The sequence below is a fragment of the Conger conger genome, chromosome 10, assembly GCF_963514075.1.
Source record: "Conger conger chromosome 10, fConCon1.1, whole genome shotgun sequence".
Taxonomy (NCBI): Eukaryota; Metazoa; Chordata; class Actinopteri; order Anguilliformes; family Congridae; genus Conger; species Conger conger.
In genome coordinates, this window is record NC_083769.1 from 48,305,373 (window position 1) to 48,317,872 (window position 12,500).

General features: G+C 51.0%; 1 protein-coding gene across 1 annotated transcript in view; it reads right to left on the bottom strand.

The window, feature by feature from the left end:
* vps13d (vacuolar protein sorting 13 homolog D) overlaps window positions 1-12,500 on the bottom strand; it is a 118,724-nt gene that overhangs the window by 70,983 nt on the left and 35,241 nt on the right. Inside the window, 10 exon segments of the mRNA XM_061256870.1 lie at window positions 770-901; window positions 2,485-2,625; window positions 3,847-3,936; window positions 4,524-4,727; window positions 5,775-5,849; window positions 7,011-7,197; window positions 7,764-7,919; window positions 8,519-8,652; window positions 10,829-11,103; window positions 12,207-12,419. Of these exon segments, the coding sequence (XP_061112854.1) occupies window positions 770-901; window positions 2,485-2,625; window positions 3,847-3,936; window positions 4,524-4,727; window positions 5,775-5,849; window positions 7,011-7,197; window positions 7,764-7,919; window positions 8,519-8,652; window positions 10,829-11,103; window positions 12,207-12,419 (1,607 nt within the window).

A 12,500-nucleotide genomic window follows, 5' to 3' on the forward strand; every position in this document is an offset into this window, starting at 1 on the left:
CCAGTCCTGGAGGGCCGCAGTGTCTGCAGGTTTAACTCCAGTCCTGGAGGGCCGCAGTGTCTGCAGGTTTAACTCCAGTCCTGGAGGACCGCAGTGTCTGCAGGTTTAACTCCAGTCCTGGAGGGCCTCAGTGTCTGCAGGTTTAACTCCAGTCCTGGAGGGCCTCAGTGTCTGCAGGTTTAACTCCAGTCCTGGAGGGCCGCAGTGTCTGCAGGTTTAACTCCAGTCCTGGAGGGCCGCAGTGTCTGCAGGTTTAACTCCAGTCCTGGAGGGCCGCAGTGTCTGCAGGTTTAACTCCAGTCCTGGAGGGGCCGCAGTGTCTGCAGGTTTAACTCCTGTCCTGGAGGGGCCGCAGTGTCTGCAGGTTTAACTCCAGTCCTGGAGGGCCGGTGCGTGTATGTAGGTTTCCACCAATTACCCAGGCGAAATGACCTAATTGGCAGTACAAGCCAACGCTGGTTCATTTGCAGATTCGATCACAGTAAAACATTTCACAACAGGGACAAAAGAACAGCCTTCAGCTGTCAATCTGACGCTCAAGGCATGTAGCTAAATTGCCAAATGGTGTAAAGGTTAGGGCTAATTCGGTAATTAAGGCCAGAAGTCTGCATGAAGACCAGAAACAGATACAGCTCGTGTTGCCCACCTCTGGTTTTTAAGCCACACAGAGCTACAGTGAGCAGCTTTAAAAAGTGGAGCACCACAGGTTTTGAGATGTACCCCTCTCTCTCTCAGCACCCCCCCACGGCCCCACGGCCCCCAGACTCACTCTGTCCAAAAGAGGGCGGGTCCACGGACGACCCCATCCAGGATAGGGCAGCGGCCGACGGGGTGGGAGGCTCCTCCTCCTTCTCCTTGCAGTAATCGGCCAACCAGGAGCTCTTAGTGGTGCTGTACTGCTCTGTGGGGCGAGAGAGGATGGGCCAGAGCACAGTGAGAGAGGGGCCAGCACACAGTGAGAGAGAGAGAGAGAGAGAGAGAGAGAGAGAGAGAGGGGCCACACACACAGATAGAGGGGCCAGGACACAGTGAGAGCGAGGGGCCACACACACACAGATGGAGGGGCCAGGACACAGTGAGAGAGAGAGGGGGGCCACACACAGAGATAGAGGGGCCAGGACACAGTGAGAGAGAGAGGGGCCACACACAGAGAGAGAGAGGGGCCAGCACACAGTGAGAGAGAGAGGGGCCAGATTCTGGCGTAGCCAGAATCAGATAAGTGCAGCATTTGGGCCCTTGATCAAGGCCCTTAACCCCACATTGCTCCAGGGGGGGATTGGCCCCCCACTTAGACTAAGCAACTGTAAGTCCTTTGGGATAAAAGTGTCCGTTTCATTTGAGTATCTTATTTCTTGTTTTATTTCACCTTTATTTAATCATGTAGGTCAACTTCAGGGCTTAATAGTTTTTGGCAGGAAGGCAGCTCTGACCTCATAAGAAATTATCAAGAAACCACGGCGACCGTACCACCCTATTTCCACCAAAAATAGTGTTCCACAAGGGACTATTCACGCAGTCTGAATGCGAAAGGTGCCTCTTAGGACCTGGCCATTCCTCCGAACAGGAGAAACACACGCACACACACACACACACACTCCTCCGGCCTAACGCTGAGCTCTTCGGCACAAGCACGTACCATTAGGTGGCACTTCATTAAACCCGGCTGTGCTTTCCTTAATTGTATTTGTAATCAATACAAGTCCACATTACCCAGCACGCGCACTCTGAGAGCAGTAAAAAGCAGGGCTCGGAGGGACACTACTGATTACTGATCCCCCGTTCCCGTTCCCAGCCACTCAGTCCCCTGCTGGCTTCATCTCTCCTGGCCTCGGTCTGGCTGCCTAAAGGCCTTTACCCAGTAAAAAATACTCCATTTCACGCCAAGTCAACTGCTGGAGAGCAATGAGAGCAGAGGAACTTGGAAAATGACGTGGGGCTCTTTTCTCGTTGTCTGAACTATTATGGTTGATTACTTTCATAGGCCCCCTGTATGGAGGAGTGCCCACCCGTAAGCTCCCTCCTCCAGCAGAGTAATGTACGGCAGGAGTCCTACTTAACTGTGGCTGTCCAGGTATAAAGATGGGTGAAAATTTCAGCTTCAGAGAACTACAAATGTGTGTACTCTGTCCATGATCATGTAATAAAGCTTGACCAAGACTGAAGTCTGCATAGGCCCAAATTATTCCAAACTGAATTACTCCTCAATAAATAGGACAATCCCATGCCAAAACATTTAACCGTTACATCTGCCAGATATTTGTGTGATAACGTTTGATACAGCTACATTATTATATTATTATATTATTATACCCAGGAGGACAGAGGTGATGTTGCCTTACCCAGGAGGACAGAGGTGATGCTGCCTTACCCAGGGGGACAGAGGTGATGTTGCCTTACCCAGGAGGACAGAGGTGATGTTGCCTTACCCAGGGGGACAGAGGTGATGTTGCCTTACCCAGGGGGACAGAGGTGATGTTGCCTTACCCAGGAGGACAGAGGTGATGTTGATGTCCAGACGCTGTTTGGCTCGAACCCCCATTTTGAGCCGCGGGGGGTGCAGGCGTCCCGCTGCCTGCTGCTGCCAGGTGAGGAAGCAGGGCCAGGGCTCGATGAAGGGCTCCCAGCCTGGACCACACCGAGGGGAGGGGGAGAGGGGGAGAGAGGGAGAGAGAGAGAGAGGGAGGGAGAGAGAGAGAGAGAGAGAGAGAGAGAGAGGGAGAGAGAGAGAGAGAGGGAGGGAGAGAGAGAGAGAGAGAGACAGAGGGAGAGGGAGAGGGAGAGGGAGAGAGAGAGAGGGAGAGGGAGAGGGAGAGGGAGAGGGAGAGGGAGAGGGAGAGGGAGAGGGAGAGGGAGAGGGAGAGAGAGAGAGGGAGAGGGAGAGGGAGAGAGAGAGAGAGAGAGAGAGAGGGAGAGAGGGAGGGAGAGAGAGAGACAGAGGGAGAGAGAGAGAGAGACAGAGGGAGAGAGGGAGGGAGAGAGAGAGAGACAGAGGGAGAGGGAGAGAGGGGGAGAGAGAGAGAGAGAGAGAGGGGGAGGGGGAGAGAGAGAGAGAGGGGGAGAGGGAGAGAGAGAGAGGGGTGTCACACGTGTCTAATGGGACCAGCAGTGCAGTTACTGATCTAATACCTCACTGCCCCTTCGCCATGTGTAGTGGACATAATGTTCATGGCTGAATGCGTTCTGTTCTGTGGTTGTTCTGATGGCCATCAGTATGTACTGGTTTGTACATCGCTTTGGATAAAAGCTTAATGTAATGTCATGTAATGTAATGTAATGTAATGGACAAGCAGACAGCAGCATTACCTCCGCACTGAACATGCAGTTCATATGCACTGTTCATATACATGCATGATAAAACAGGGGCAGCCTGTAGCCAAGCCTAACGTGCTTGACTGGGCCCAGGAAGGTTGGTGGTTCAAGCCCCAGTGTAGCCACAGTAAGATCAGTGCAGTGGTTGGGCTCTTAACCCCACATTGCTCCAGGGGGCATAGTCCCCTGATTAGTCTGATCAACTGTAAGTTACTTTGGATAAAATAGTCAGCTAAATGACTGTCATGCAATAAATAAAGAATATGTAGATGCTGAGAAACATAAGAAAGACTATTCATACATTCAGGACACCAGAGGACAGCACTTTCAGTGATGAGGTGATTTTGCTGAGGAACCTAAGCAAAACGGTTGAAAACAGGTGTTGTGGAAACAGTGAGAGCCATTGTGCAGGTATGGAGGTGGGTGAGCAGGGCTTCTGACGCACACAGACCGCTGCCCTGGGGGTTGAGTACTGCCTGCTAGCCCGGGATCCAGCGGGTAAACACAGACACACGCGTCAGAGGAGGCTGAACACACCTGAGAGCTCTCTGTTGTAGTAATCTCCTGACAGCGTGAAGCTGGCATTCCCCTCCTGCGTGGAGCCAATACGCTGCAGAACATACAGACCTGCAAGGGAGCGTCAGCAAAGTTACAATACAGAGCGCAAGGGAGCGTCAACAAAGTGACAGTCTGAGCTGCAAGGGAGCGTCAGCAAAGTGACAATAAAGAGCTGCAAGGGATCGTCAGCAAAGTGACAATAAAGAGCTGCTCTACGGTCTAGCTTTCATCAGTTATGAGCGAAACTGAAGCACAAACAGTAATTAAATGGTCATTTCATCACGTTGCCCTATTCATTTTCTTCCTTTCAGCACTTGTCACACAATATTGAATCCAATAAAACACATTTTAACAACGCTCATATGCAAACATTTTTAATAACACGTTTATCCCATCGGTGCAACATTCTCTGGTAATTTTGCACCAGCTGACCCGAACCGCAGGAGTCCCTGACCCAATGACAATAGATCGGTGGCTTGGTGATTATCTGAATAAATAACAGCCAATCAAAACAGAGAATCAGCTTGAGAAACTACGACAGTACGACATCTGAGCCCAGAAATACAGGACATTTCCAGCTGCAGGTCGCGACCCCGCGGTTCAGCGCACAGCTCTGGTGCCCACAGCGCCCCCCGGGGGGCCGGAGGGGGACTCACGGGAGAAGGTGATCTCCGCGAGGGGAACGTCGCAGTCCAGGCAGTCGTCGATGAAGCAGATGCACACGCTCTCCGCCTTCACCTCCACGCCCGACAGCGGCGGGGCCGTGTGATTGGCCGAGCCCGACTCGGCCCCGCCCACGGAGTATGACGTCCTCGCCTCGGCGTTCTCCAGCAGCCAGGTAGCGGCCTGGTCCAGCTGCCCTGTGAGAGAAAGACAGAAAAGGGTAAATGGTTGGCATTTATATCGCGCCTTTATCCAAAGCGCTGTACAATTGAGGCTTCTCGATTGGCTGCCATGCAAGGCACCGACCAGCTCGTCAGGAGCATTTGGGGGGTTAGGTGTCTTGCTCAGGGACACTTCGACACAGCCCGGGCGGGGGATCGAACCGGCAACCCTCCGACTGCCAGACGACTGCTCTTACTGCCTGAGCCATGTCGCCCCACAGAACATTGCAGGGTTTTACAATTACCCCAGAAACAACACGCATTCTGAATTGCTGCAGATATAACTAGGGGTATTAATTCATCACTCCTAGTCAAACACTGACTGAAAGCAATGCTTAAAGCCCCATCCACGCCAACAAATATAACTATAGTCATAACGATAATGATGGGAGCATCAACACTGATGAACAATAAAGTTCTGGAAACAATCTCCTGGCTATGTCCTCTGCCAGTATGAATGTAACGCCCTATAAATTCGATTGGATTTTGATTGGCCGTCAGTGTTTCAATCGTTCATGCAGCTGGAAAAAATCGCGGTGAAAGTGATCCCAAGGATATCGTTCAGCACTGTTGTTATGGTGGTGGTGTGGAGCAATTTTTACAAACTACATATCTAGTTATCGTTATAGTCATAGATCTAGGGCTTTATTCTGAACTGCTATAAATACAACAAAAGGTATTAATTCTCCCCACCGGACACACTGACAGCAAGGCGTAAGAAACAGGGATATGTGGGATATATATGAGATATATGCTATTGTAAGTTTGTCCCATTACTTTTGGTCCCTTGAAAAGTGGGAGGCACATATACAAACTGTTGTAATTCCTACACCGTTCCCCTGATTTGGATGTAAATACCCTCAAATTAAAGCCTCACCCTCAATGAAAGTCTGCAGTTAAAGCACAACTTGTTAGTTTAATTTCAAATCCATTGTGGTGGTGTATAGAGTCAAAAAGATGAGAATTTGGACCTGACTGTATATGAGATATATGCTCTCTGACGTGTGGGACGTAGCCATGTACCTTTACAGTTGATGAGGGCCCTCTTGCAGTCTTCCTGTCTGAAGCCCAGGTCCTGCAGCCGAGACAGCTGCCCCTCTGGGGGACAGGGGGGGGAACACCGTTAATCCAGCCCGTAGGGTCCCTGAACACCCCCCGGGCTCCGCACACCCATCCACAGCCCGTTCCCCGTGTTCACCGAGCGCCCGGAGCAGGAGACGGTCTTATCTCAGCAGGGACGGGCTCTCGCTGTGCGCTCCAACACCAGCCCAGCTCTGATAAAGGGGCTTTGTGTGCTCATCTCATTTAACATGCTGAACCCACACAGGAGTCCGCCCCTGTGAAACACTTCTTAGGGGCAGATCAAAAACATTTCATGGGATATATGTCAAAGACTGTCAAAACATGCCCGCTGATATATGCACAAACATGCCGTATAGAGAGAGAGAGAGGGGGGGGGGGGAGAGGGAGAGGGAGAGGGAGAGGGAGAGAGAGAGAGAGAGAGAGAGAGGGAGGGAGAGGGAGAGGGAGTTTACACGCTGGAAAGGAAAGGAGACAGACTCAACGCTGGTACAGTGTATGATGCTTAAAAAGGAATATTTTGACAAGCACAGAGGGGTATTTTCAGCAAACCCACAGCTCTACCTTTGCCTAAGACAGTGTTTCTAAACTCCAGTCCTCAGGACCCACTTGCCAGAAGGTTTTTGTTGTAACCAGGAACTCACACACCTGATTTAATGACTGAACCATCAAACCACCAAAAATCCCCTGGAGTAGTTAAATCAGGTGCGAGTTCCTGGTTACAACAAACAGCTTCTGGCCAGGGGTGTCCTGAGGACTGGAGTTGAGAAACACCGGCCTAAAATACACATGCCTAGGCGTACTACAGGTGCACAGGTGCACAGGTATATTAAATGGTAAATGGCAGGCATTTATATAGCGCCTTTATCCAAAGCGCTGTACAATTGATGCTTCTCATTCACCCATTCACACACACACTCACACACCGACGGCGATTGGCTGCCATGCAAGGCCCCGACCAGCTCGTCGGGAGCATTTGGGGGTTAGGTGTCTTGCTCAGGGACACTTCGACACAGCCCGGGCGGGGGATCGAACCGGCAAACCCTCCGACTGCCAGACGACCGCTCTTACTGCCTGAGCCATGTCGCCCCCGTGAGGTCTATAGCATGTGTGTTACATGAGCGTAAAGGTGGGAGTGCAGTTCTGCCTGGGACACGCCTGCACTGGGGGCACACATACCCAGCAGGGCCTCAGTCTTGTGCCTGAAAAGGTCCTTCTGGGAGGGGACGGCGTCGGGGTTGGCCGTGGAGGTGCCGGAGGGATCGTCCGCGCTCTGAGATCCTGACGTGGGGATGGACTTGGCGATGGCCAGGAAAAGCAGGACGTCGTTGTAGGAGAGTCGGATATCCAGAGCTGGAAACTGGATCTGCGTAACGGTAAAAAAACACTCTTTCAGAGAACAGGTAACAAATTTAAGTTACACGACACTTAGACTATGTTTAAGCTTCGGACACAGATAAGATTCTGAAGATTCTGAAGATTCTGATTCCGTTTTTTTACCCACGCTATATATATGAACAGCGAAAAACAAACACTTGGAAATGCAGTTAAGCATATTTTTACACAATTCCAAGTTAAGTTGCCCCACAATATGGTGGTTCAAGCCCCGGTGTAGCCACAATAAGATCAGTGCAGCTGTTGGGCCCTTGAGAAAGGCCCTTAACCCTGCATTGCTCCAGGGGGGGATTGGGCCCTGCTTAGTTTATTCAACTGTAAGTGGCTTTGGATAAAAATATCAGCTAAATTACTATAATGTAATGTAATGTTATGTAATGTTACTCCCAGAATGTGCATCATTCTTTCTCCAGAACACACAGGGCGGTGTGGACAGCCAGATGAAACCAAACCAAACTCTGAGCCAGGCTGCGCACACAAGTCTAAACTCAGCCGAGGCTGTGTTTATCTGGGCCCCGTGTGGGCCTGCGCTCTGACCTCCAGCAGCGGGGGGAAGTCCTCCATGTTGAAGGCGTCCAGGAGCCCCGAGCTGGTCTGATAGGTGGGGCTGCCGCACAGCTCCACCTGCACGTTCACCGGGTCGATGATGGAGAGCGCCGTCTCCTGCTCGCTGCCCAGCCGGCACGAGAACACCTGCACAGAGCACACAGACAGACAGACATCACTGCACAGAGCACACAGACAGACATCACTGCACAGAGCACACAGATTTCACTGCACAGAGCACACAGACTTCACTGCACAGAGCACACAGACATCACTGCACAGAGCACACAGACAGACAGACATCACTGCACAGAGCACACAGACTTCACTGCACAGAGCACACAGACTTCACTGCACAGAGCACACAGACATCACTGCACAGAGCACACAGACATCACTGCACAGAGCACACAGATTTCACTGCACAGAGCACACAGACTTCACTGCACAGAGCACACAGACATCACTGCACAGAGCACACAGACAGACAGACATCACTGCACAGAGCACACAGACTTCACTGCACAGAGCACACAGACTTCACTGCACAGAGCACACAGACATCACTGCACAGAGCACACAGACATCACTGCACAGAGCACACAGACTTCACTGCACAGAGCACACAGACTTCACTGCACAGAGCACACAGACTTCACTGCACAGAGCACACAGACTTCACTGCACAGAGCGCACGGACAGACAGACATCACTGTGCAGTGTCTCTCCACGCCCGCCACACTCACCTCGATGCCTGCCAGGCTCCCGGAGAAGGGGCGGTCCAAGAGGCGGGGCTTGTAGGTCAGCACGGTGGTGCCTTTCAGGATGATGGCGTTGGTGTCGAGAGACGAGGAGTCCTCAACCACCACAAACTCCGTCCCTGTGAGACACAGGACATAAAGCACACAGTACTCAGTGTTTCAGCATTCAGCACACACACTGAGCACTAAGATACTCAACCACCACAAACTCTGTCCCTGTGTGACAGCACACAACACACACAGCACTCAGTGTTTCAGCATTCACACACACACTGAGCACTAAGATACTCAACCACCACAAACTCCGTCCCCGTGAGACAGCACACAAGACACACAGCACTCAGAGTTTCAGCATTCACACACACACTGAGCACTAAGATACTCAACCACCACAAACTCTGTCTCTGTGTGACAGCACACAAGACACACAGCACTCAGAGTTTCAGCATTCACACACACACTGAGCACTAAGATACTCAACCACCACAAACTCCGTCCCTGTGTGACAGCACACAACACACACAGCACTCAGAGTTTCAGCATTCACACACACACTGAGCTCCAAGATACTCAACCACCACAAACTCCGTCCCCGTGAGACAGCACACAACACACACAGCACTCAGTGATTCTGCATTCACCCACACACTGAGCACTAAGATACTCAACCACCACAAACTCCGTCCCTGTGTGACAGCACACAACACACACAGCACTCAGTGTTTCAGCATTCACACTGAGCACTAAGATACTCAACCACCACAAACTCCGTCCCTGTGAGACACAGCATACAGCATTCAGTGTTTCAGCATACATGCTCAGACAGCACGAAGCACTTACCTACCACGCACTTACCTGCACACATTAAGCACTAAGCACTTACCTGCACACATTACATTTTACATTTACATTTTAGTCATTTGGCAGACGCTTTTAATCCAAAGCGACTTACAAGTGCAAGTACATTAAGCACTAAGCACGTACCAGTCCTGTACTTGTGATCATTAGTCACTTATCTCAAGAGTTTTGTACTTGCCAATAATACATAAGATGAGATAAACATGAATAGCATTGGTGTAATATGTCCTCTGCCTTTGACCCACCCTAGTTACTTCGTGGCAGCGCAAACTCCACACAGAGAGGCAGAGAAGAACCGGCTTGGAAATGAATCCACAACCTCCTTGTTGTGAGGCAACGGTGCTAACCACTGCACCACCGAGCCACGGACACAAAGCCAATTTTACTCAAGATTAAAGTGGCTTTGCAAACTTTCTCCGGTTAAAATCCTCCGCCAAACGATGTACGTGTGCGTACAAATATTGACTGCAAAGGTCTTTAATTAGCGACTCTTATCAAAGCCATTATCCCCCTCCCAGCATGCATTCTGCTTTTAGAGCGGAGCGCTCGTGTAATTAGCCTCGCTAAGCTGCTACTTTAGCTCTGATGAATACAAGTCTACTGTTCAAGTGTTTATTAAAATTCTTACATTGTGGCTAATGTTCGCTACTTGAAGATATTTGGCACAGCAGGCTCAATTAACAGGAGCAGACGCTGCGCTTATTGTTCAGGGGCCCGAGCAGCACAGGGGATGAATCTCAGTCATGTTACCGCCGTGTTCAACGCCACGGAGAGCACGGAGGTTTGAGAGGTTTAAGGATTACACTCCGGCAGGCCTGGGACAGGGGAATTCAGTCTCGGTTTAGCGGCCCCCTCTCAGCGCTAAACGAGCAGGGCCCGCACTGTGTAGACCACAACGGAAATCCCCAACCGGAGCACTTAGGCTCGTGCGTGACATAAGCCCACTGATGTGACATCACAGAGGTGATGTCACTCCTAAAGAGCACTGAGCTTACATCATTTCATTGTTCCAGTACCCCAGGGCAAGCTTAGTCAAATGCCGACAAGTGTTTGAATCCAAAACAAACACTACCCAGGGGGTTGTATCACAGGCGCAAGGCCGCGGTTTTTGCAGGACAGAAGCAGAGCGATTCGAAGACCACGTACTGGTCAAGTCGACACACACCTGGACGACGTTGTGAATCTGTCCAGGCTGTTGAAATGTGTGCTCTTTCTGCAGTAGGTGTGGTCCTCGGATTGCCCTGCCTCCTCCCCGCCAACCGGGCCCTTGCCACAATCACAAAGCAGCATTACGGAGTTATTTTAAAGGGTTTAGTTTAAAGGGTAAAAACCGGAACAGCTGTTTTTACTTCAGTCCATGGTCCAGTTTGGTATTTCTGGGTGAGAGAGAGAGAGAGAGAGAGAGAGAGAGAGATCGGCCGCACTTCCTGACCTCACCTGTCACATTGACCTTCACCTCCAGGTGGTGCTCCTGGGTCACGGGCACGGTCGAGCGCTTGGTGACCACGCCGCTCTTGACGGTTTTGGGCATGACCGCGCCCGTGGCCCCGCCCGGATCGCTGCCGCCACTCGGCCACCGTTGCCGGGGCGGGGCCGCGCCCGTCTCCGCCGGCAACCGCAGGAAGTCCCGCACCAGCTGCAGCCAGTCGAAGATGAGGAAGACCCGGAGGTTGTTGAGGACCACGGTGAAGCAGGAGGACTCGCGGGTAGACCTGCGGGAGGGACGGCCGGCAGGAGGAAGAGAGAAAATGTAAGCCGCCATTTTGTGTGCGGTTAGAGTACGGCACTTTGTGGTAAGAGTACAACGGTTGTGTGGGTCTGTAGTTTGAGTACAGCAGTCATGTGGGTCTGTAGTTTGGACAGTTGTATGGGTCTATAGTTTCAGTAGGGCAGTTGTATGGGTCTGTAGTTTCAGTACTGCAAGTTGTGTGAGTCTATAGTTTGAGCACAGCGGTCATCTGGCTCTGTAGTTTGAGTACAGCAGCTGTATGGGTCTGTAGTTTCAGTAGGACAGCTGTATGGGACTGTAGTTTCAGTAGTTTCATTGGTTTCAGTAGGACAGTTGTGTGGGTCTGTAGTTTCAGTAGGACAGCTGTATGGGTCTGTAGTTTCAGTAGTTTCATTGGTTTCAGTAGGACAGCTGTACGGGTCTGTAGTTTCAGTAGGACAGCTGTATGGGTCTGTAGTTTCAGTAGTTTTATTGGTTTCAGTAGGACAGTTGTGTGGGTCTGTAGTTTCAGTAGGACAGCTGTATGGGTCTGTAGTTTCAGTAGTTTCATTGGTTTCAGTAGGACAGCTGTACGGGTCTGTAGTTTCAGTAGGACAGCTGTATGGGTCTGTAGTTTCAGTAGTTTTATTGGTTTCAGTAGGACAGTTGTGTGGGTCTGTAGTTTCAGTAGGACAGCTGTATGGGTCTGTAGTTTCAGTAGTTTCATTGGTTTCAGTAGGACAGCTGTACGGGTCTGTAGTTTCAGTAGGACAGCTGTATGGGTCTGTAGTTTCAGTAGTTTTATTGGTTTCAGTAGGACAGTTGTGTGGGTCTGTAGTTTCAGTAGTTTCATTGGTTTCAGTAGGACAGTTGTGTGGGTCTGTAGTTTCAGTAGGACAGCTGTATGGGTCTGTAGTTTCAGTAGTTTCATTGGTTTCAGTAGGACAGCTGTACGGGTCTGTAGTTTCAGTAGGACAGCTGTATGGGTCTGTAGTTTCAGTAGTTTCATTGGTTTCAGTAGGACAGTTGTGTGGGTCTGTAGTTTCAGTAGGACAGCTGTGTGTGCCTGGGGTTTCCGTACGGCAGTTCCAGGGGCTCCAGCCGTACCTGTAGTGCAGCTCCAGCTGAAGGGTGGCCCGGTTGGTTCCGGTTCTGGACGGCTGCAGGATGCAGTCGAAGGCGTTCTGCTTGGCCTCGGAGCCGCGGCCGCGTCCGGTGAACCGCGTGTCGTACGCCAGGAGGGAGTGAGACACCAGGTTCACAGACTTCGACCCGTTGGAGAAGCTCTCAAACAGCAGCTTGGACTTCATGAAGTCAAACCTCCAGAGGCGACAGCAGGACGATAACAAATTATTTATTTTATTATGCAAATCACTCAAGCAAGAAGAGAAAAAGAACCAA